Consider the following 24,245-nt stretch of genomic DNA (forward strand, 5'->3'; position numbering starts at 1 on the left):
ATGGTATACGTAAATAGGAAGAAAGGGGGCAAGCACATTAAACGAGCATACACAGTAACATTACTCTGAGAAAGGTTGGTTGTCTGTCATTACTCGGCGAGCCATATTCTAGCTACAATATCGGGAGCACAATTACATCACATTATTTTTTACTTTTTGGTATGTTTTTAATGACTTTATTTATATTACAGGTCTTGGTGCTTTTATTGCACAGAATGCCGAGGCACAAAAACATTTATCACAAGGAACCGTGAAATATGGGATATATTTCATGGCTGCCTGTGAAATACAGATTTCCTCAACATAATGACAGCCCCTAAATCAATCAGTCAGGAGAGCTTTAACCTTATCAGGGGTACTAGGGTTATGTGGCATGGTGTACCAAATTATGCAGCAGGGTTATTAAACGAGATCCCAGCTACTGGGATCGAGAGAACGCGAGGAAGAACTGGGCTATCTTCGTAGGAGTCCTCCCTAATCAGTCTGTACTACCAAAAGAACAGATTAGACTGGTCAAAATTTTGCAGCAAAAAAAATAAACATGCGGCACACTCTTGCAAAACAAGTTTCGTCCATTTGAGCTGAAAACATTTTCTATGACAGCTGCAAATGTTGAAAACTGTATGACAAATTATGTGCAAATAATTATAAAGTAAACACTGCAGCCGCAGACCCGCACAAATCAATTAGCCCTCTCCATTTCCTATCGATTTATCAGCAATTTATTCACAACAGATAAACAAATCAAACATACTTATTCGTCAGTGCATATTGTTAGCTGCTTTTTGAGGAAAACAGCTTTTTCAAGATAACTTTCTCAAAATAAACATGCAACATATAATAAAGGGTAAGGTGTAATATTGCACGATATTGCCTTCTATGAATGCTGGTGACATTTACATGCCACTCGCCTCATTAGGATGTCACCAGAAGCCCTCGATGGCACTACTGGACAATATTAAACTAAGGGCCCTGTGGTCGCCTAGATCCCCTCTTTGCATTCTAATGCAACTCTGTCTATCTGTCCTTGTTGATACATGATTTTTCCCTTTTTGGCTTACAATTTCCTGAGACTACTGCTCTACATGGCTCTGCGTTGTTGGCGTTGAAATGGTGACAAAGAAACATTGAGGGAGGGCTTATATGGAGTCCTTGACATTACATTCCGCAGACGACGTCACTGGAGTTGCTATAGACGTGTGCAGGTACTGCTGAGAAAATTTCCGGATCCAGTCTGGCACCTGGGGAGGATTTTAAGATAAGCAATGTGCGGCTAGATGTCTCTACAGATACGGCTGAAAAGAGTAACAAGATCAAAGCCCCTCCCCCTCTTGTTGGCCCACCTCTCAAAGCACCTATCCTTCATGCAGGAAATATTTTGAATGTTGGCAGATCTGATTTTCAGTAGTTTTGATTTTGATGCTCTTCAGTACCTTAAGCAAGTCTTGAGGATGAGGATGAAGACAAAGAGGCCGATTATTTTCTCCTCTTTCATTATCCTGATGCTGATTTACATATTGACCTAAAAAATGCCAGTAGCTTGGATAGTTCACCAGAGTTGGACTTAAACCTGCATCAGGACACTAAACAGAAAAAAAGTGTTTCTTCTGTAGTGGTTCATAACACTGAAGTCATTGAATTACAACTTCCCACGTAGGAGACAAAGCCTAATTTTCTAATGGAGATTTTGTAGTCTGGGCCTTCCACTTCGGAACCTTTCTTGCCCTATAACGAGGTCCTGGTTGATTCTATTACGGCAACCTGGTCAAAGCCTTCTTTAGTCCTGCCAATGAGTTGACTTACTGTGCAATGCCATAGGCCAGTGCTAAGTGACCAAAATTCCTGATGAAACAACTCACATCAAGTGATTTTAGGCTTGCAAAAGCAAAGTTAATCTGAACTCCTTTTGGTCAGCTCCACCAGATAGAGAATTAAAAAAGATTGAGGAAATAGGTAAAAAACATTTTTTATTGACAAACGTATCGGTGCTATACTTGAAGGAAGTTTGCCTCCCAAGTGCTGAAAGTATGACCTTTAGGATACGGCTCACAAGGTTTTGTGAGCATTGGCCAAAGATTGCTGCAGTGCTTTAAGGCAAACGGTACCAGGTAGTAAGGACTCTAAGTGCATTTTGTGTTCTGGTCTGAGCACACAGAGTATGTTGCTTGTGCACTAGTCACCAGCATTATCAGATGTCATGCTTCAATGCAGAAACAGGATGCAGCTCTACAGCACTTTAAAGATAGCAGAGATATGGCTCACTCTGGAGTTTCTTTCTCCTGCTCGACAATTCCACCATCAATGCAGAAAATGTAGGGCCTGTTTAATGGGCCTTGCCTGTCACAGAAGACTTCTTTCTAACCTGTCCAACACCAGCACAACCTTTTTAGGGCAGAGTCAGTGACAGAAATCGTAGTCAGCAGGATAAGCCTCCTCCTCTTCTCCAATTACTCGCACCAAACATCTTAAATGACCCCTCCATTAAGCTTTTGGGGCCAGTAAGTGCAGAATCCAGCATTCCATTCCCTGCTGGTGCTTCATTACACTGGGCTTGTACTTCCTTCACATTGTTCAGCAAGGTTATGCCCTTCTCTCTCGGGACTACTCCCAACCACATATCCGTCCAGTTATTGCTCAGACGTTATCACTATTCCCTCCAGAGAAATTGTGTTACTCATCAAAGGTTTTGTGAAATTAGTGTACAAGGCAGAGGAAGAATTGGGATGCGAGACTAAAACTTAATGGTCCCCAATAAGAATGGTGACTGTAGAAAACTCTTTGACCTTATGTTGTTGAGCTCATTCTTCAAAAAGGAGAAGAAGATCAGGATGATAACTCTTGTGAAAGTTCTGTTAGCCTTCTACTCAAAAGAATGGATAGTGTCTTCAGACCTGCAGTCCCGTTGTACGTATCTCAAGTTTGTAGTGGGGTTGGACCACTTCCATTTCACTGTCCAGCCCTTCAGCCTGACATCAACCACTCGAGTCTTTACTAAATTTATGTCAGTGGTTGTTGCTTATCTCCACGGGGCCAGGATACACGTCTTGCCGTTCCTCGATGACTGGCATTTTGAAGTCTGGCTTGCCTCAGCTAGTTTCGGGCCAACTGCAGACAACAATTCCTAAGCTGTTCACCTGGGGATTTTCTATTTAGTGCAAGTCCCATCATATTCCCTTTTAGAGGGTGAACTTTAATGGAGCCATTCTTGATAAAGTCGCTCTGAAGGCTTTTCCACAGCAAGCCCGGGTCATTCAGGCTATGTTTCAAGCAGGAGCTACTTTCCAAGTCTTTATGTTCTGGTGTCCTACCCTTTTCTGGTATTGGGCACTCATTGGCACGTGCAAACCATTCAATGAAAACTGCAATTACAGTGAGTTAGCACTGGGGATACCTCATGGACAAGATGTGAATATTTCACAAGTTGGCCCGAGTAGTTCTGTGGTGGAAGACTGAAAACAACCTGATATGCAGTAGACCCTTGTGGAAGAGGTGGCATCAAAGGATTCTATTCTCCAAAGTAGCTATGCCTTCATATCAGTCTTGAGCCTACACACCATTCATCTGGTCCTCAAGGCCTTTCGATATTCTATCAAGGATAGGTCAATTTAGGAGATGACAGACAGAACAACCACTCGGTGGTACTGCAGCAGGCATGGCAGAGTTAGGTCTTATGCGCTCTGTTTTGAGGTTCTGAAGCTATATATTATGGATATGGTTGGCACTGCTCGAGTTATCCCCAACTGTCAAGCATATGGTGGGTTTTCTCAAAATCAAGGCAGACAAACTCAGCAGGCACCATCTTGCCCATAACCAGTGGCATCTCCATCCAAAAATGGCACACATAATTTTTGCCCAGTGAGGCACACCCTTTCTAGATCTGTTTTCTACTTCTGAAAATACTCACTGTCAAACCTTGTGTGCTCCAGAGTTTCCTCCTCCGGGGTTTCTGGGAAGCACATTCTACCTTCAGTGGGACTTTGTACTCATGTACACATTTCCACCTCTGCCTCTGATCCCACGAGTCCCAAAAAAAAGTCGGGTGGAACCAAACACAGCCAGTCCTGGTGGAACTGGAGTGGGCCAGTAGAGTTTAGTACTCCAAACCACTGACTCAAGGAATCTGCCATCCATTTCGACTCCCTCTTTATGAGGATCTGCTGTCCCAACAGCAGGGCAGAGAGCTCCACCCAGATCTCTGCAACCTACACCTTTATACACGAAGATTGAGTGAAAACTAGAGTACAGATACAAATATTAATTCTGTATTTTGGGTAAAGGGGGTTGCTAGAAAAATAATTAACCCACTATTTTTTAACAGTTACTGAAAATCCAAATTCAATGGTGGTCGTATTTGTAATAAATATTAAAAAAGTAACTTTTAAAAAGTTACACTTTACATGCCTGAACTGTCGGACGGCAAATTAGCCTAAGCCTCTGCCAGCTCCCAGCCGGTGATTAGCTTTGAATAGGTCTGAAATGCCTCCCAAAAATTGGAGTGACCAGAATGGGCACAGATGACTCCTCTGAACATCACGGAATATGCAGGGTGGAGGCTGTAGGTATGCTTTTGACACTACAGTGGGATATCCTGCTAGAGTATGACAGGTCTGCAGGGATTACGTATAACCCGTGGGGCACACTTCAAATGGGACAGAAGAGGATGCCAAGACAATTTCTTGTTGGATACATAGTCTGGTTGCTGAAGGACTCTGTTTTTGTTGTACCAGACTTAATTTGGGTTTATTGTGGGTACAGTACCTGCCTCAAACTGAATTTTAATGTCAGATGTTGGAGGACACTAGAATGACCAGCCCTCAGAGCCCAAGTTTAGTAGGGCTGAAGAACGCGGTCATCTTGAAAATGCCAAAAGTGGGTTGGGCCTGAAACCTTTACTCCATTGGTTGAGGAGTACCCAGAAGTCATCCCCACCCACTAGATCATGCCAGGCATAAATGTGGCATCTCCAGGCACACACTTCAGAACACTACCTGGACCTGCGGCAGATCAGACGAGGACTAGACTGATCTGTGAGCTGAGAGGAGCCCTGAAGGACTGGAACAATTTCCTCTTGTACCCAGAACAAAGAAGTGGACTTCAAGTACCAAAAGCAGTAAACAAGGCTTTAAGATTCGTTCTGCAGTTTTCCTCAATTCTATAAGGACAAGCAGGCCTTACAGGCCAGCAAAAGACAATGCCCCCATGCTACGAAGAGAGTCAAAGTCAGGTTGACAATCAGTGAGAAGATTGTGCTGTGGAAGGTGTTGAGTTTGTTTGGATGGCTCTACAGGAGTAATTTTTTTGAGCTGCCAAAGAAGGAGACAGGTCTTTGACAAACTACTTTAGAGATGAGGGTTCAAGTGTTTAAGGAGGCCTGGGGTAAACATATTCTAGTAATGAGGTAAGGATACTGCAAGCAAGGGACAAAACAATTCTAATAAATATTCAGACAAGTATTAACCTCAAGCAACATAGATTCTGCCATACCATCGTTATTCAGTTTCTGAACTTTATAATTCATGAAAGTGTTTGATAGCAGAACCGCCATTAGCACCCCTCTGCAAAAAGCGTAATCTTTCTTTTTGAAAGCCAGCACAGCTGGTGCTCTTGATGAATGTCTTCAATCACCTATTTCTGAGACAGGTTTTGACACAAACTCTCAAGATACCACATTATCATCAGTTGCTTCATTTCTTACAGGATCAAGTACAGCACCAAGTTCACATCAGCCAAATTGTAATACTTCTTTGGTTCTCATGCGCAACACTAAATGCTTCCAATGTGACAAACAACTGAGCACCCAAGCCCTAGACTGTAAAAAATAGAAAAAGGCAGCACTCTGTGCTTTGGGCCAACTAGTGATAGCAAAGTGCTATACAAATGCACAATGCATTACTACAACCATCTACTTCCACTTTTAAATGACATTTCATTTCACTGACCTTGCGAAGAATTTTTCCGCATGGTGGCCACCCAAGGCCTTGAGCCAGCCCATTGAAGAACCACAGGACAGCAAAGATGGGCACAGTGGAACTCCAGGAGAAGAAGACATTGGAGACTCCTACCAACAGGAGACCAGAGGCAAAAAGCCATCGAGCGCTCATCTGATCTGACAGGACCCCGCTGATAAATTTACTGATGGCGTATGCTGCAGATTGACTGCTGGTGATAAGACCTACAAAGAAGACAGCATCAAAATAAGCATTTTGTGACAAGATGGAGTAGTATCGCCATCTCTGAAGTAAAGAGGCCATGCAAGCAAATTATCATACTACTGTACGTAAGGAGTTATAGGTAGAGATTATTGCCCTATCATGAAAATTTGTTATTGAGCATAGAAGAGGATGGCAGAAGTGTATTAAACTGCACATGTGACGAGACAGAGAACACTCGCCCCCTTTCAAGTTACTCATAATGCTAGACGTTACACCTTGTAAAACAATATTAGGCATACTTCACACCCAGCCATGATGAAATATCTAACACCCTGCCAGTCATATCTCACTCGCTGGCATTCAACCATTGGGGAATGGCCAACTATGCAGAAAGGACACACACATTGGCCGCAAGCTACACTTAACACACACCCGGCCAGTCAATCAGATAGAAATATCTCACACTTTGCCAGTCAGACCCACAAGCATAACACACAGCCTGTCAGACAACCACATACTATAGACTACAAACAAACAGGCAACCCAAAAAGAAACGCATAAACGGCCAGGTAATCAAAATTAAATATGCAACTAAATGCCCTCACAATCGCGAAAGAGCAATATCACACCCTGCCAGCCAACTACACTGTCAGGCAGTACAAGGCTGAAGTTTACATGACGCACCATCATAAGCAGGTCATCCTACGTTGGTTTTTAACATTTTAAATACATAAGCGTTTGTTAACTCCTTCCTGCCTTTACTGCAGCTCTGTAAATGGGACACAAGACCGCCAACTAGTAGAAACAACTAATGAGACACACTACCTGCCCTCATAAATCAATTCCATTGGCTACCTAGCCACTACCAAACCAACTTGTATACAACACAGAATACCTTTTATTACAAAACTCCTTCAACATATCCAACTTGTCCAAAATTCTGGGCTCTGTATCTCCGGATCCACTCACTAACTCCTTGACACTAGCCACTGAGAAGAAAAAAAAAAATCGTCTGGTCCTTTTCAGCACACTCCTCCAACCTCTGGAACCCTTCCGATCCAGCTCTTACGCAATGTTAATCTTCTGCCCTTCTCACAAATCCAGAAGACATTTGCTTTCTAACCCATTACTGTCATCACTTGATGTGAGGTAACTGGCTAGGAAAAGGAAAATTTATGATAACATTTCATAAAACTAGTGATGTCAAAGTGACTACTATTAAAAGAAGAGAGCAGAAACGGCACAATAGTGTAAAATCAAAGTGCCCACTAATGCCAGCTAATAACTGAAATCATTTTTTGGGCACATCTCTGAAATAAAATTAAACTATACAGTGTACATCCTTCCTAATGGACATTTTACTTTAAATAAATATAAAATGACAAAGAAAAAAGGCTTGGAAAACTAACCGTCAGTGTTTACTGTACAGCTTGTTAATTAACAAGGCCATGAATTTCGCAAGAAAATCGAAACAATAACTATGATAAGCATTTGCAATGCAATAGGTCTGATAGTTTGAGGTATTTGTGTAGCAAATAATAATGCAACGCCAATAGCTCATACTTTCAGTAATGTGAGACCTAGTGCATTGCACGTGCTTGTGTAGTGAGCCAAGAACCAGCATTGTCTGTCTCTGTGCAGTACCGTAAGCTGCTCCTAGAGGTCACTAGTGAGCAAGGCTCCAGCACTGCATGTCTAGGTACAGTACCGCAAGCTGCTCCTAGAGGTCCCTAGTGAGCAAGGCACCAGCACTGCATGCCTCGGTGCAGTACCACAAGCTGCTCCTGGAGGTCCCTAGTGAGCAAAGCACCAGCACTGCATGTCTTGGTGCAGTCCCGCAAACTTCTCCTAGAGGTCACTAGTGAGCAAGGCACCAGCACTGCATGTATAGGTGCAGTCCCGCAAGCTGCTCCCAGAGGGCCGTAGTCAGCAAGGCACCAGCACTACATGTCTAGGTGCAGTCCCGCAAGCTGCTCTTGGAGGTCCCTAGTGAGCAAGGCACAAGCAGTGCATGTCTACAAAGTTAGAGTTTTTGGCATTGTAAATGGCAATGTTTTTTACCTAGCAAAACCAAAGCCATGTTGCAGGGTTCAGTACCATATGTGGCCAAAAGGGGACCTCTTTTGGTCACATATGGTACTGCACCCTGCAGAAGATATGTTAAATCCACCCTACCCATAATGCATTGCATGTAAGACAGTACTACAAGTACATTCAAATAGCTATGTCCATATATACAATTAGTAGCTTTGAAATGCGACAAAAGAATTAATACATTTATTAAGGATTAGGTTGTACTCTGTGTGGAGCTAATGAAGGGAAATTTATAGACAGTCTCATATAAATGTGAGATGTTCTAGTGAGTGAAGTAACCACTGCTAGCCTAGCTTGGGACCAAGTTTGTTTCCTGCTTGAAGAGTTTTAAGAAAATAGTGCCTAGAGGCTGTAATTTAAACCTAGGGAGTAACAACACATGTAACAGGGGGTGTCCTTGTGGGAGGTTACAAGAGACAAGGCGGTAGTAAGGAGGGACTACTAAGCCTATTGACTAATGAAAAGCCACCATTTACAAAGGACAGGGACAGGAGCCAATTAAAAACATGGGCGGAAAGTGGGGGAGCTTTATGCACATATCCAGAATACAGCATTTCTGGAAGAGACAGTGCAAGCACCGCCTAGGCGAAAACTAAAAACGTGTTATCATTGTTGTAGAACACTGCCCCAAAGTGAGCCATGTCAGTAAGTGAGAACGTTAGTGAAGCACAAGTTGCTCCACAGTTTCTCCTCCACACTGAAAGGAATTATTCAGATTATTAGCAAAAATTGCTTTATAACAGAGTTCAGTCTGTTTAAGCACACACTATTACAGATACAGAGATAACATTCAGGTCAAGTAGGGAAGCGAATCCTAGAACTCATGTCTCCTGGTTCTCTAAATCGCACCTCCTGCCGTGTAGCCGGAACCAAGTGCAACCAACCGTAAGCACCAACTAAGTGTTAGTTAGCAACAATTCAGACGTATTATCAAGCGCAAACCAGAAGGTATTTCAAACACCAACAGATTTAATGTCCAACCTAACACAAACTTGTGGATAACACTACGAGCACAGAAAACAAACAAAACCACCAGTAAACTCCACCACAAACTTGAAAATGCAAACTCTGCTATTACTGCACACATGCACACTTCTTAAAACACCATACCTAAAAATCATAATAACACGTGATGACTAGCTAACAAGGTGAAATTCACAACACCTTTCACCACAAGGCACAGCCAAGCAAACAGAAAAACAGTCAATCAGGAAATACAAGCATCATACAGAACAGTATGTGGAAACAATGGTCCCAGGGAGCAAAACTGTAATATACAAATTTCTCACAAATCCAAACATGAATTAAGACAAAACATATTCATCGTACACAGTGTTTAATTCACACTGGACAGAGGTCTGTAAATGACAATATTTACATATAAGTGCCCCTAGATGAAAAAGGAAGTAAAAGGGAGTAAAAAATGTGATTTGGTGAGGATGGGGAAGTGACTTCAAGAGTATGTGTGCATCAACACAGTATATCCTTTGGAAAAAATAATAACGGCTCAACAATTATGCCAATGCTTCATGATTCAGCAGAGCAATACAAAGACATGGTTTCAGATGGTAAAACAGTATGAATATCTGTTAATTACACTGGCTACATAGAAAATAAAGTCGACGTTTCAACCCCAATAGGACAGTAGGTAGTTGTGTCCCTTACGCCGGGGTCTTCCTCAGGACTGGTGTGGTGGGGGTAGGGAGGGATGATCCAGGGCGGCCTACGAGAAGAGGCTGTGAACACTGCTGGGCACGTATGCTCCAATTGTACGAAAGCGAACAGCAGCACTCTAATTAGCGATTGTTGGGTAAAGCCGGATTAGTCGGCTTGCCATGACTTGTAGGTATATTTCTGAACTAATTGACACTGTATCCCGGTCAATCTGGGTTTTACAGTGACGATCAGAGCACTTCAGAAAACTTGGTCGCCGGTCCACTGCTGGGAAAACTCTGTGTCAGAACAGCAGCACATTAACAGTCCTTTTACTTGAAGTTCGTCTGCGATTTCAGTAACACACTGCAACCAATCACACACAATGTGGGAGGCAATCATGGGTCCAAGGGAAAGGAGCATCGAGGAAGAGCGCATAATAGCCTTGCTCCTCTTTGGTTTATCACCAGCATAGGGTAGGCCTAATAGTAACTCTGTTGGGACTAAATTCTACATGGGATCATAGGATTATCAAAACAGTGTGTTACGTGATACGTAAGCACATCCCTGTATACGGGCACACTTATAGAGTTCAGCGTAGCTGATTCAAGAAGGAGTTCAGATAAGAGGGTTTTCAAAGCTTGTATATATTTAGTACATATTCAAGAAGTCCATTATACAGTGGCGTTACATCACGCCATGTGTTCCATTGACAGTAATCCAATGATTTGCATTGCAAGGTATGCTCCAATGCATTTCGGACTCGTGTAGTCCTTTGTCAAGGAGCACTGTGGGAAGGATACAATAACTGCATGTTAGATCAACGGAAAATGAACAGTTATAAAGTTGTGCACGTGCGGTCAAAGGGGAGTGGGTGGAAAACGACAAAAAAGTGGGTGCATGCGGTTAAGAAAGTAACATTGAAACATGCGGTCGAAAGAACGACAGTTTGTAAGCGGGTGTAGGTCCATCTAGTTGGAGGTAGGTGATATGGTGAATATGCATGCATGGAGATGACTTCCATTATGCGGTGCATTAAATGAATGCTAAAGGCAGCGACAGTTTAAAAAGTGATCAAAAACCAGGATAATAGTGAAACGGGGCTGGTTATGCAATATGAAAGAGTCTTACGCTTCCACATTAACGAGCGGCTCACATCAGTGCTGCAAGGAACGATAAAAGAAATCAATGGGCGGTTTTCAAACAAGCGCAACACTTGTAAAAACGGATAAACTAACCGCCATGCGGTCGCGGTAACTTACTGTGGAGGGTTCGGAGAAGTGGACTACGTGTCTCGAGCTTCGCGGAGGTACTGCGGAGTTCGAGGAGAGAGTGTTGAGTGTTAGAAATAAAGGAAAGACACCCAGATAAACGTGAAACCGAAGCGGCCATCTTGTAGTGGTGAAATTGAAAAACAGTGAAATGAATCACAACAAAATAATAGCAAAAGGTACAAGTCACAATATGAATGTAGAACGGGGGTTCAACATATCAAGCAATCTAGTTATAGGTAACAACTCAGTTCAGTTCTATCATTGAGCCCGAAGGGCTTCAGAGATTGGAGTTTGTAAATCCACGATGTCTCTCGTTGTAAGAGGGTTTTGTTGTTATCTCTACCCTCGCAGTGGGTGACCATTTCCAATACCAAATATTTCAACTGAGCTATGCTGTGGTGTGCCTCGTTGAAATGAAGGGCCAGAATAGACTTAGTGTTCTTGGTTCGAATGTTTGACTTGTGTTCATTGAGTCTGGTTTTTATTTTTCTGCTGGTTTTACCTACGTAGATCTTCCCACATGGGCATTTAAGCAAGTAAATCAGGTTGGCTGAATCACAGGTCGCATCGACTTTTAAGGGAATCTCAAAACCTTTCATGGGATGATGTATGACATTGCCCACAATGACATTATTGCAATTACTGCAGTGATGACAGGGACGTGTGCCTGTGTGTTTCCTTGGTGTATCAGTCGGTTTTGATAGGATTTCTCTGATGTTCATAGGGCAGTTGTAAGCAAAGATCGGGGGATCCTTAAAGAGGTTTCCAAAATCCGGTTCCGACGATAAGATTCGCCAGTGTCTTAATATGATTTTTTTGTAACATTTGCTCACAGTGGAGAATTTGGAGACCAATGTCAATCTAGGATTGGGATCCTTTTTTCTGCTTTTCAGAGCTTCAGTCCTTGGGATGGTGAGTACTCTGTTTTGTGCGTCCTTAATGATGTTATCAGGATAACCTCTGGTAGAAAACCTAGAGGCCATTGTTTGAATTTGGGAGTCTCTTCTGTGTTCATCTGATACTATCCGAGTAACTCTCAGCATCTGGCTGAATGGAAGGTGTCTTTTTAAAGATTCTTGATGGAAACTACTGTACAGTAGAGTGTTGTTGCGATCTGTTTCCTTGCGATATAGATCAGTTTCAATGCCATCTGTGGTGATTTTTACAAGTACATCCAAAAATGTGATTTCTGTGGCTGAAATATTCCAGGTGAACTCAATGCGGTCATCTCTGGTGTTCAGAGTGGATAAGGCCGATTCCAGATGTTCTCGGGAGTCTTTCCAAATAAAGAAAAGGTCATCTATATATCGTGCATATAGTTTAAGGTTGTCATTCCAATCCGTATTATTTTCGATGTAGTTAGCTTCAAAGTTGCCCATATAGATATTCGCGTATGTCGGCGCGGCGCAATTGCCCATTGCCATCCCGGACATTTGTAAATACCAATGATCCTCAAAATAAAAATAGCTGTGATATAAAGTAAAAATCATGAGCTCTAGAATAAAAGTTTTCAATGGGTCTGCAATGTCTGATTCTAGTAAGGCTGATTCAATGGCCTCAATTCCCCCAGCGTGGGGAATGGAGGTGTATAGGCTCTTGACGTCAGCGGTACATAGTAGTATTTGTTCATCTTTCTTGATTTCAACAGAGTTTAATTTGTTGATGAAGTCGGTGGTGTCACAGATGTGACTTTTTAAGCTTGTTACCATGGGTTGCAGGTGGCGATCAATAAATTTGCCTGTGGGTTCGTGGATTGACCCCCGTGTGGACACAATGGGCCGGAATGGAGGATCCATTAAGTTCTTGTGTATCTTTGGCAGCATGGTGAGAGTAGGACTTTTTGGATGGTCCACGGTCAGATATCGCTTAGTTCTGTCATCGATGACGTTGTTTTCTCTTGCTGTGTCAACAATATTGAGTAGCATGGTTTTATACTCTTTGGTGGGGTTGCCCTCAAGTGGCTGATATGTTTGAACGTCTAAAACGTGTTCTCTGGCTCTACGGGTGTAGAGATCCGCATTGAGGATGACTAAGGCACCACCCTTGTCAGCTTTCAAACATTTGATTGTTGTGTTGTTAGCGATGTTCTTCAGTGTGTCATGTTCCTTGTTGGTAATGTTCCTTCGTTTGGATTTTTTGTAATTGATCTTAGCTATGTCCTGACGGACTAAAGTTTCAAGATTGTCAATACTCTTATGACTGCTTGGAGGCATGTAATTACTTTTGGGTCGTAGGCCCAAATGTTGATCAGGTTTAGTTTCCACAACTGGTTCCAAAACTTTTTCGAAAAAATGCTTTAAGCGTAGTTTTCTGGTGAGCTTAAATGTACTGACTTCTAATTCAAGAAGGTTGGTATTGTTGGTTGGGATGAATGACATACCCTTTTGTAATGTTTTAATTTCGAAGGGTGTGAGATTAGTATCAGAAATATTTATGACTAGCGATTCTTTCTTGTTTTGGGTTTGTTTGAGGGTTGGCTCTTCTCGTTGTCCTTTCTTTGATCTTTTGCCCCGTCTGGGTCGTCGATTCTGTCTGGGCCTAATTCTAAAAAAGGCTCCGTGATGGTAGTCGATGAGGTGGATGCTTGAGCTGGTCGCTCTTTAGAGGTTGTTCGTTCCGTTGGTTGAGGTCTTGGGGGACGGTTAGTGGTGTCGCTGTCAGATGATGAAGTATCAGTGTTCTGAGAATATGGTTTGTTTCTTCGTCGTTGAGCATAGACTTCCGCCCAAGTATAAACTTCCCCAAGCTTATAGTCTAAAATGTCACGCCGAAATTTGCGTAACTTTCGTTCATTAATCTCCCTGGTATGGCGGTCAATCTGTCTGTTGATATCTTCCAATGTGGTGTTTAGTTCCTCAGGGGTCATGAGATTTTTAAGTTCACCTTCGGCAGTGGTGATTTCCAAAGACAATTCTTGGAGGATTCCTGACAGTTCCTCTATGATTAACAAGATTAAGTCCAGGCTGCACTTGTTTAGAATAGCGTACCATCTATCGAGGAAGGTTTTAGAATTCTTGCAAAGGGAAGGCTTTAACGCAATGCGTAGGCCGCGGGGAATACGGAGTGATTTATGGTACTTGATTAATGTGTTTGCGTGAAGTTTTTGATTTACGCGACGTTTCGATAAGTAAAGTAGTTGCTTGATACATTGTTCCTTCGTTCTGCTAGAAGGTGTTTGGGTTAAATCATCGTTGATCAATGCATAGATCCTTTCCGTTGCATCAGAATCAAATGCCAATGTTTCGGCATGTGCTTCAGTGGATTTAGATATGTCTTCGTATTGCATCTTGAAGCTGATCCGGAGGGCGTGCTGCCAGCCTGCAAGGCAGTGGGATATAGATATAGAACTAAAGAAGAGGCTTAGGTGCACAGCAAACGTAGAATAAACACAAATTGTAAGGGGCGGTTGATAGGATGAGACACGGTGAAGGTGCTCCAACAGGTGACGTAAGATTGCTTGAAATGTTGAACCCCCGTTCTACATTCATATTGTGACTTGTACCTTTTGCTATTATTTTGTTGTGATTCATTTCACTGTTTTTCAATTTCACCACTACAAGATGGCCGCTTCGGTTTCACGTTTATCTGGGTGTCTTTCCTTTATTTCTAACACTCAACACTCTCTCCTCGAACTCCGCAGTACCTCCGCGAAGCTCGAGACGCGTAGTCCACTTCTCCGAACCCTCCACAGTAAGTTACCGCGACCGCATGGCGGTTAGTTTATCCGTTTTTACAAGTGTTGCGCTTGTTTGAAAACCGCCCATTGATTTCTTTTATCGTTCCTTGCAGCACTGATGTGAGCCGCTCGTTAATGTGGAAGCGTAAGACTCTTTCATATTGCATAACCAGCCCCGTTTCACTATTATCCTGGTTTTTGATCACTTTTTAAACTGTCGCTGCCTTTAGCATTCATTTAATGCACCGCATAATGGAAGTCATCTCCATGCATGCATATTCACCATATCACCTACCTCCAACTAGATGGACCTACACCCGCTTACAAACTGTCGTTCTTTCGACCGCATGTTTCAATGTTACTTTCTTAACCGCATGCACCCACTTTTTTGTCGTTTTCCACCCACTCCCCTTTGACCGCACGTGCACAACTTTATAACTGTTCATTTTCCGTTGATCTAACATGCAGTTATTGTATCCTTCCCACAGTGCTCCTTGACAAAGGACTACACGAGTCCGAAATGCATTGGAGCATACCTTGCAATGCAAATCATTGGATTACTGTCAATGGAACACATGGCGTGATGTAACACCACTGTATAATGGACTTCTTGAATATGTACTAAATATATACAAGCTTTGAAAACCCTCTTATCTGAACTCCTTCTTGAATCAGCTACGCTGAACTCTATAAGTGTGCCCGTATACAGGGATGTGCTTACGTATCTCGTAACACACTGTTTTGCTATATTTCTGGACGTATTGGCTAGTTACGTCACCTGTTGGAGCACCTTCACCGTGTCTCATCCTATCAACCGCCCCTTACAATTTGTGTTTATTCTACGTTTGCTGTGCGCCTAAGCCTCTTCTTTAGTTCTATATCATAGGATTATCACTCATAACTACTGAGCCCTTATCAAATTGGATCGAACAAAGGTCAAATTAGTTTACATGTTTTCTTCCCTCTTGTTGGATATCCATAGGCAAATATAATTCAATCTTATATTTCTCTATTTTAAATGTGCGTAGACGACATCAAAGTCATCCAGGCATGGCTTCAAAGGCAGCCAATTCTCATACCCATATTGAATAACAGAAGTATTTGAAATTATTTCGTTATTTGAGACATGCTGCCAGTGGAGAAGTGTGGCTCAATGGTTAGAGTGGCAGACCTTGATGCAGAGCTCTGGCCCGGGACCAGGGTTCGATTCCCACCTCGGCGGGTCTCGGGCTCAAAAATTCCTTGGACCTGATATTCTCGCCTCAGTGCCTATTCCAATCATGGGTCCCGCGCTGCAACTCTGGGCAATAGCTTGCTTAATCTCCACAACGGCCCCAACAGCGCTAGGATGCCTGGCTTCACCCTGGGGGTGCCCAGGAGTGGACACTTCACAGGGAAAGCCAGGAAGGGTTCCACAGCGGTATGAGTAATAGCGCCACGAAACCGCTTGGTAGCAGTGCGCTCTACAAATACTTTACATTTACATTTAACTGCCTCTAGGCTAAAATATCTAGTTTACAAATTACAATGCATCATTCATCGAAGAGACATCGTGAACAGAAGATTGAGAAGCTGAACAAGAATTGCTTGATCGTTTTTGTTAAAATGTAATATGCTCTGGCAGCGAGTTCCAGATCTGTGATCACAAAACCACAAACCTTCGTCCAGTTCTTGGGACTGTCAGCAACACCCTGCTGTATAATCTCAACTCAATGAACAACGGAGAGTTTGCTCTTCATCAGTTAGGCTGAGCATTTAAACATAATAAACCAAGAGATATGCCAAAACTGAGATACTGATTCAGCCTGGAAATTTTGTTCATAAGTTAGAAAAACACATTCCAACCTACGATGTTGCTAGTCAATAACAATTTATTCAATTAATTTCAAAGAGAATTTTTAAACAATTTAATACATATTATACAACACTACACCATTATTTGTACAACACTCATTCAACTAGTCATCCATATCACAAACATACAAAATCAGACATCCATATGTACACAGAATTTAAGAATGATCACAAAGGAAAAACAACGAAACAGAGATTAGAAAGGGAGAGACAAAGAAACAAAGGCTGCTCATACAATATTCATCTGTGATAAACCATGTATCTATACATATATACAAAACTGGAGATTAATCATAAACAACTTAGATGATGTTACACATTGTATATACACAGGTTCAGAGTATCGGAAATCACAATTGTTTGAATTTTCAATTTAGAGAGAGCAGCACTCTGCATGGGGCCTACGCGTTTCGAGTCCTATACAATGAGGGGACTCTCATCAGGGCCGGGGAAGTTATCTAAAAAGAAAAATGGAATGTCTTCAGTGTCAAGACCATTTCGGAAAATTGTAAGCAATGAAACCCGTTCCCTCACTCAGCTTACCCTACTGGTCTGCAAGGCCACTTCACAGGTGTAGAACACGGGGATGCGCTCGGTCGCGCTCACTGGGGGGGTGACGAAGTCACACTGGGGGGTGAAGGGCAACGGTTAGCCTGCATACTGAGCAAAAAGCTAGAGCTTAATAATATGCACTGGGAAGGGCAAGTTCTTACCTGACTTAATCCAAATGGACCGAGGAGGTATTCTCAAAAGTGGTGAACCCAAGGTGGAGACCAACAGGGTATGAAGTACCTTGAGGAAATATGAAGTGGGCGGAACATGAGAAATTGAACGCCGCCTGGGAGGACTGGAGTCCCTATCTAGGTAAATGTGAAAATCATACCTGTGTGGGTAAGGCTTTGGACTGAATCAGCAGGCGTCCCACTTGAATTTGGACGAATGCTGGAAAATATTCTATGAACTCCTAGAAAAGAGTCAAGAAGGTATAAATCACCGAGGTGCTAGGAACGGGGTATCACAGGCATAAGGTGGCCCCGCTTGGGGGGGAAAGTTGTTAGCAAACCTGAGGGGATTGATTTCCTCGTATCGGTCGGCGTCTCCGGAGCGCTGATCCTTCGCGCATGCGCTGTGGATAGCGAGTCCGAAGGAGGAGCCATTAATGTAGCTGGGTCCTGGAGGGACGCTACTCTCTGGCGCATGGGCGCTGAGGGGATTGAAGGGGGTAGTGTTGGCATGTTTCAACAGACAGGGTGCAGGGGCAACGCTACTCTCTGGCGCTGGAGCGCTGTGGAGGAGAAAAATGAATTGGAAAAGGAGGCAGTGTAGGAGCCACGACACGCGCAACCCGGTTTTTACAGACAGGGTGCCGGTGGGGCACCAGGTACTTATGTTAGATTAGGGTCACATCGTGCAGGCGGACGGGTGGCCCTGTAGAGGACAGCGAGTTTCCAGAAACCTCAGAGTTTATATATTTCTGATAGTTCATTAAGGCCAGTCACGGCCGTGTTGAACTTAACAATTAGGAGTGCTTCCCTTTTGGAGAGTCTGGCATCCCAGTCTCCTCCTCTGGGGTCGCGCTCCACCTTGGAGATTATTGTCCATTGCAAGTCCTTGATTTGGTGACCCAATCTGTTCCAATGATTCACCAATGGAGCTGTTTCAACCCGATTTTTTAATCTGGATTTGTGTTGGGAAATCCTTTGTCTTGCCTCTTGGTTGGTTTTCCCGATATACAGGAGTCCACAGGGGCACAAGATCCCATAAACCACGTATTTCGATTTACAATTACTGTGGGTTTCGTGTTTCCATGAAATGCCTCTGTGCTGGAACAGAGATCCCTCTATTGTGGACTCACAGCATACACAGGTACCACATTTGTGGTGCCCTGTGATCGGATTAAGTCCCATCATTTGTCTGATGGTGGGAGGGGTTTGTTTGGGGGTGGCTGCTCTTGCCAATTTTGTGGTAAATGTGGTACCTGTGTATGCTGTGAGTCCACAAAGTTTATGGGATCTTGTGCCCCTGTGGACTCCTGTATATCGGGAAAACCAACCAAGAGGCAAGACAAAGGATTTCCCAACACAAATCCAGATTAAAAAATCGGGTTGAAACAGCTCCATTGGTGAATCATTGGAACAGATTGGGTCACCAAATCAAGGACTTGCAATGGACAATAATCTCCAAGGTGGAGCGCGACCCCAGAGGAGGAGACTGGGATGCCAGACTCTCCAAAAGGGAAGCACTCCTAATTGTTAAGTTCAACACGGCCGTGACTGGCCTTAATGAACTATCAGAAATATATAAACTCTGAGGTTTCTGGAAACTCGCTGTCCTCTACAGGGCCACCCGTCCGCCTGCACGATGTGACCCTAATCTAACATAAGTACCTGGTGCCCCACCGGCACCCTGTCTGTAAAAACCGGGTTGCGCGTGTCGTGGCTCCTACACTGCCTCCTTTTCCAATTCATTTTTCTCCTCCACAGCGCTCCAGCGCCAGAGAGTAGCGTTGCCCCTGCACCCTGTCTGTTGAAACATGCCAACACTACCCCCTTCAATCCCCTCAGCGCCCATGCGCCAGAGAGTAGCGTCCCTCCAGGACCCAGCTACATTAATGGCTCCTCCTTCGGACTCGCTATCCACAGCGCATGCGCGAAGGATCAGCGCTCCGGAGACGCCGACCGATACGAGGAAATCAATCCCCTCAGGTTTGCTAACAACTTTCCCCCCCAAGCGGGGCCACCTTATGCCTGTGATACCCCGTTCCTAGCACCTCGGTGATTTATACCTTCTTGACTCTTTTCTAGGAGTTCATAGAATATTTTCCAGCATTCGTCCAAATTCAAGTGGGACGCCTGCTGATTCAGTCCAAAGCCTTACCCACACAGGTATGATTTTCACATTTACCTAGATAGGGACTCCAGTCCTCCCAGGCGGCGTTCAATTTCTCATGTTCCGCCCACTTCATATTTCCTCAAGGTACTTCATGCCCTGTTGGTCTCCACCTTGGGTTCACCACTTTTGAGAATACCTCCTCGGTCCATTTGGATTAAGTCAGGTAAGAACTTGCCCTTCCCAGTGCATATTATTAAGCTCTAGCTTTTTGCTCAGTATGCAGGCTAACCGTTGCCCTTCACCCCCCAGTGTGACTTCGTCACCCCCCCAGTGAGCGCGACCGAGCGCATCCCCGTGTTCTACACCTGTGAAGTGGCCTTGCAGACCAGTAGGGTAAGCTGAGTGAGGGAACGGGTTTCATTGCTTACAATTTTCCGAAATGGTCTTGACACTGAAGACATTCCATTTTTCTTTTTAGATAACTTCCCCGGCCCTGATGAGAGTCCCCTCATTGTATAGGACTCGAAACGCGTAGGCCCCATGCAGAGTGCTGCTCTCTCTAAATTGAAAATTCAAACAATTGTGATTTCCGATACTCTGAACCTGTGTATATACAATGTGTAACATCATCTAAGTTGTTTATGATTAATCTCCAGTTTTGTATATATGTATAGATACATGGTTTATCACAGATGAATATTGTATGAGCAGCCTTTGTTTCTTTGTCTCTCCCTTTCTAATCTCTGTTTCGTTGTTTTTCCTTTGTGATCATTCTTAAATTCTGTGTACATATGGATGTCTGATTTTGTATGTTTGTGATATGGTAGACTAGTTGAATGAGTGTTGTACAAATAATGGTGTAGTGTTGTATAATATGTATTAAATTGTTTAAAAATTCTCTTTGAAATTAATTGAATAAATTGTTATTGACTAGCAACATCGTAGGTTGGAATGTGTTTTTCTAACTTATGAACAAAATTTCCAGGCTGAATCAGTATCTCAGTTTTGGCATATCTCTTGGTTTATTATGTATAATCTCAACAACATCAGCTGATGCCATGACAATCCCCAACCTAACAGACAGGTGCATTATCTTTTAAACACAAACACCAGACATGCCACCCTAAACTTGGCGTGCTTTGCAACAGTCACCCTGAACAGAGAACTATTCCCAGTCCCGATGCTTTTAAACTTGCCTCATCCTAAAACTAATCTGGCTAACGAGTTGGCATAGTGCCTTTCTGAATTTAGGAGCAAGCCTTTATTATTTTATGGGAACGGACCACAAAGCCGGAACTCAGCACTTCAAAGTTTAGACTTTCATCTCACACCACCCCTAAATTCCTTGCTGTTGTAAAAAGGTGGGTAAAAGGCCATATAGTTCCGGAGACCATGCCTAAACATGGTAAAATCCACGATACTCCTGGCAGAAAACATAAAGCAATCCTCAAAACCATAAAAATCAACATTACCTTAGACTTCGTACTATGTTCCCAATGGTCATACTAACTCATGAAAGAAATAGTTCCACTGTAAACCATAACACAGATATGAAGCTACAACTCCCATAGGAGAAAACACCACCACACCAAACAAAACCACCATACATACACTAATAGCCCTCCCCAGCCATCCAATAAGGTTTGTGGGTTAGCTGCCCCTGATAATGGTGTTATCACTCACTTTTTACATACAGAGTATGGGGATTTGCTAAATGATCTACTCTTTAAATCGAATGTGTGTTTCTGCAATGAATTAACTAGTCCCCCAGTGGAAGTCAAGAGTACTTTTAATGGTAGGGTAAAGAATAGCATAATAGATTTCTTGCTGTTTGTTGGTTTTAGACTTTGTCATAAATGACATTGCAATTAGCACTCACTTCCCTCAAAGTGTTGCTTTGAATATTAACCTTCCCTCACAACAGGGGGCTATACAAAGTGTGTCAACTATGGAGAACACCAATATCTCCCGGCGTAATGGGTATGCTTTAAGATGGTCCCTGATAAATCCAAATATTTTTATAGAAAAATTAATTTCTAAACAGAGGGCGGCTATTGATATTTGGCTAGATGAGTCTGCAGATTCACATAAAATTATCATGGCCTTTGAGCACATACAAAATTTTATTAGCGAAGGGCTTAGCGTTAGTTGGTATAAAGCTGAACCAAGGAATTGGAGTTAGTTTGGCACTGCCTGCACGAAAGCCTTAAGAAGTCTAAAGTTAGCTCTAGATAAACAAACTAGGTCTACCCAGGAAGTTCTGAGGTGCAGACATGCTTACAAGCTTGCTAATAAATAACGCAAAAAAGGTTTGAAGGAGGAGTCTTGGAATGAATTACTTGAGGCTAGCCTGATGAATTAAAATATCACTCTCTGGCGCATTATCAACTCACCCTTTTGCAATACAGCTGATAGTCCTTGTTTTGAGATCGCCATTACAGAGGCTGAATGGCGAACCCATTTCACTAATCTTTATTCAACTCAGGAGGCCACTATCATTGCCCTTCTCACGTTTGATTTTGTGGTGCATGACAAATGATGGTCAATTATGGTCAGCATGTGTGTAGACTACACAATTGTGAACTTCCTTAGAGAATTGGAAGCTTTAGGATGGGGAAGAGTACGATACAGCCTAAAAAGCGAATGCACCCAGCTATTCAATATAGACAGAGGAGTATGTCAAGGTTGTGTACTCGCTCCATTCTTGTTTAACGTCTATCTTAATAGCTTAGGCAGAACCCTTGTAAGTAAGTGCTCAGACTTAACCCAAGTAGGGCAGTGTCCGATTACGGCACTTCTATATGCCGACGGCACTGTATTAATGGCTCGTACCCCACTTGACCTACAGTGATTACTTGAAGAATTCGCCCAGTGCATGCAGAATCTTGGATTAAAAATTAACATCAATAAAACCTTCGTTAAAAAACTTAGGATAAGACCTACAAACCGCAGTGACATTTTTATCAAGGGTTCTAAGGTTTTGTTTACACCTACATTTTCATACCTAGGCATTCTATTCAACAAAGATGGAAATTGGACTAATGTGATTAAGTCAAGAAGGCTTCAATTTGCCAAAAGCACCAAGGCTCTGCTGAACTTCACTAGGAAGAGGAGCAACAAACACCAGAGGGAAATGATGGTCATTTATAAGGGCAAATGTAGACCGATCACCACGTATGGGTCTGAGCTTTGGGGATATGTGAATGCTGATTTACTTCAGCTAGTGGAAAATGCATTCCTAAGGAATCTCTTTGTCTCCCGAAAAACTGTTTAACTTTCATTTGCCACTCTAAACTGGGAGTTCCCTAATTAGCAGTCATGATCAAGATCCAGACAGTTTTGCTCTGGCACAAGATCTGGCCCAATGAATACACAGTGCTAACTCGCTCCATCATAGAGGACTGCCGTAGATCTACATATGCATTTAAAAACTCCTGGTTCAAATTTGTGCGTGACTTCTTGGTTGACATTGGCCATCCTGAGTTTTTGACCACCCTGAGCTCTTGATTAGCATCCAAATGGAAGCTCATAAATTGAAATCTTTACCGCTACTTAAGGATCTGAGGCTATCTACAGAGATAATGATACTTTCGGTCCGGAAGAACCATTTAATTCTGGCCAGTTATGATATGCAACCTTATCTAGCTAAGGTATATAATCCACGTCATAGATTTGTGCTGATTCTGTTCCGGCTGGACATTTTTCACCACTTAACCAGCTTCCCCACTGTTAATAACTAGTCGCATGATCCTGTGTTATGCCCATGCGATAATGTTTCCAAGCAGTGTACTATTCATATTCTCTTTTTTGCACATTTTACTCAGAGTTGAGAAAATGTTTTATTAAGCCCCTGTGAAAACAACTTGGATTTGTGCAATATCGTCTAGCTTTTATTTTTCTACAATTGTTTCTGAGTTTGTATATATGTGCTATATTGTCTCAGTTCTTTTTGGCTACTATAAGATGTAGGAAGCAGCTGCAGAAATGTTATTGACTACAGAGGGATGTCCCTGCTTGTTTTTATCTGCGTGTTTTATCTGTTTTTTTAACTATTTCTTTTAATTCATTTTTAATTTAGACACTTATATTTTGGTATCATTTATGATTCACTGGGTTTTCGAATAAAGCTTATTTGACTTGACTCCCACAAATCTCCTTGAGATTAAGCAGTTCTGGGGTTTAACTTTGCAGATTGGAGTGATAAGGAAGCTGTCACTGTCTTTATGTTGATCTACTAGTCCCTTGATGGCAACTGTATATTTCCAGCAATTATGAGTCGAGATGGATATTTGTTTCTGCAGTGGATTCTCCATTTTGCGGATAATGCTACAGCATTACCACAAGATCGCCCTGATTGTGACCGTCTCTTCAATATTCAGCTTGTCCTTGATCATTTAGTAAATAGTTCCTCACAGATCTATGTTCTGGGTAAAGACATATCTATAGATGAGTCTCTGGTCTTGTTCAAGGGGCGTTTGGTTTTCAGACAATACATTCCCCGCAAGAATGCACATTATGGTATTAAGCTGTGTGAAAGCGCCACTGGACATGCGTATAATTGCAGGGGGTCCAGTTTTAGGGTTTCTTCAATTGAGCCTTGATGCTTCCCACATCGGATGACAATTAATACAACATGTTGCACAACCGGCACTTCCTCCCCACCCCCACTGTGTCTTGGTACCCATCCGAAAAAGTACTTAATCCTTCCAC

The 24,245-nt window shown here is 42.8% G+C and overlaps 1 protein-coding gene across 5 annotated transcripts in view; it reads right to left on the reverse strand.

Annotated features, from left to right (window-relative positions):
• Window positions 1-24,245, reverse strand: part of SLC37A4 (solute carrier family 37 member 4) — a 115,082-nt gene that overhangs the window by 38,386 nt on the left and 52,451 nt on the right. For all 5 annotated transcript variants that reach the window (XM_086956756.1, XM_086956757.1, XM_086956753.1 and 2 more), the window contains exon 3: window positions 5,940-6,172. In XM_086956756.1, the coding sequence (XP_086812882.1) occupies window positions 5,940-6,172 (233 nt within the window). The remainder of the gene's footprint in view (window positions 1-5,939; window positions 6,173-24,245) is intronic.

This window comes from Lissotriton vulgaris, chromosome 2_1 (assembly GCF_964263255.1).
Source record: "Lissotriton vulgaris chromosome 2_1, aLisVul1.2, whole genome shotgun sequence".
NCBI classification, from domain to species: Eukaryota; Metazoa; Chordata; class Amphibia; order Caudata; family Salamandridae; genus Lissotriton; species Lissotriton vulgaris.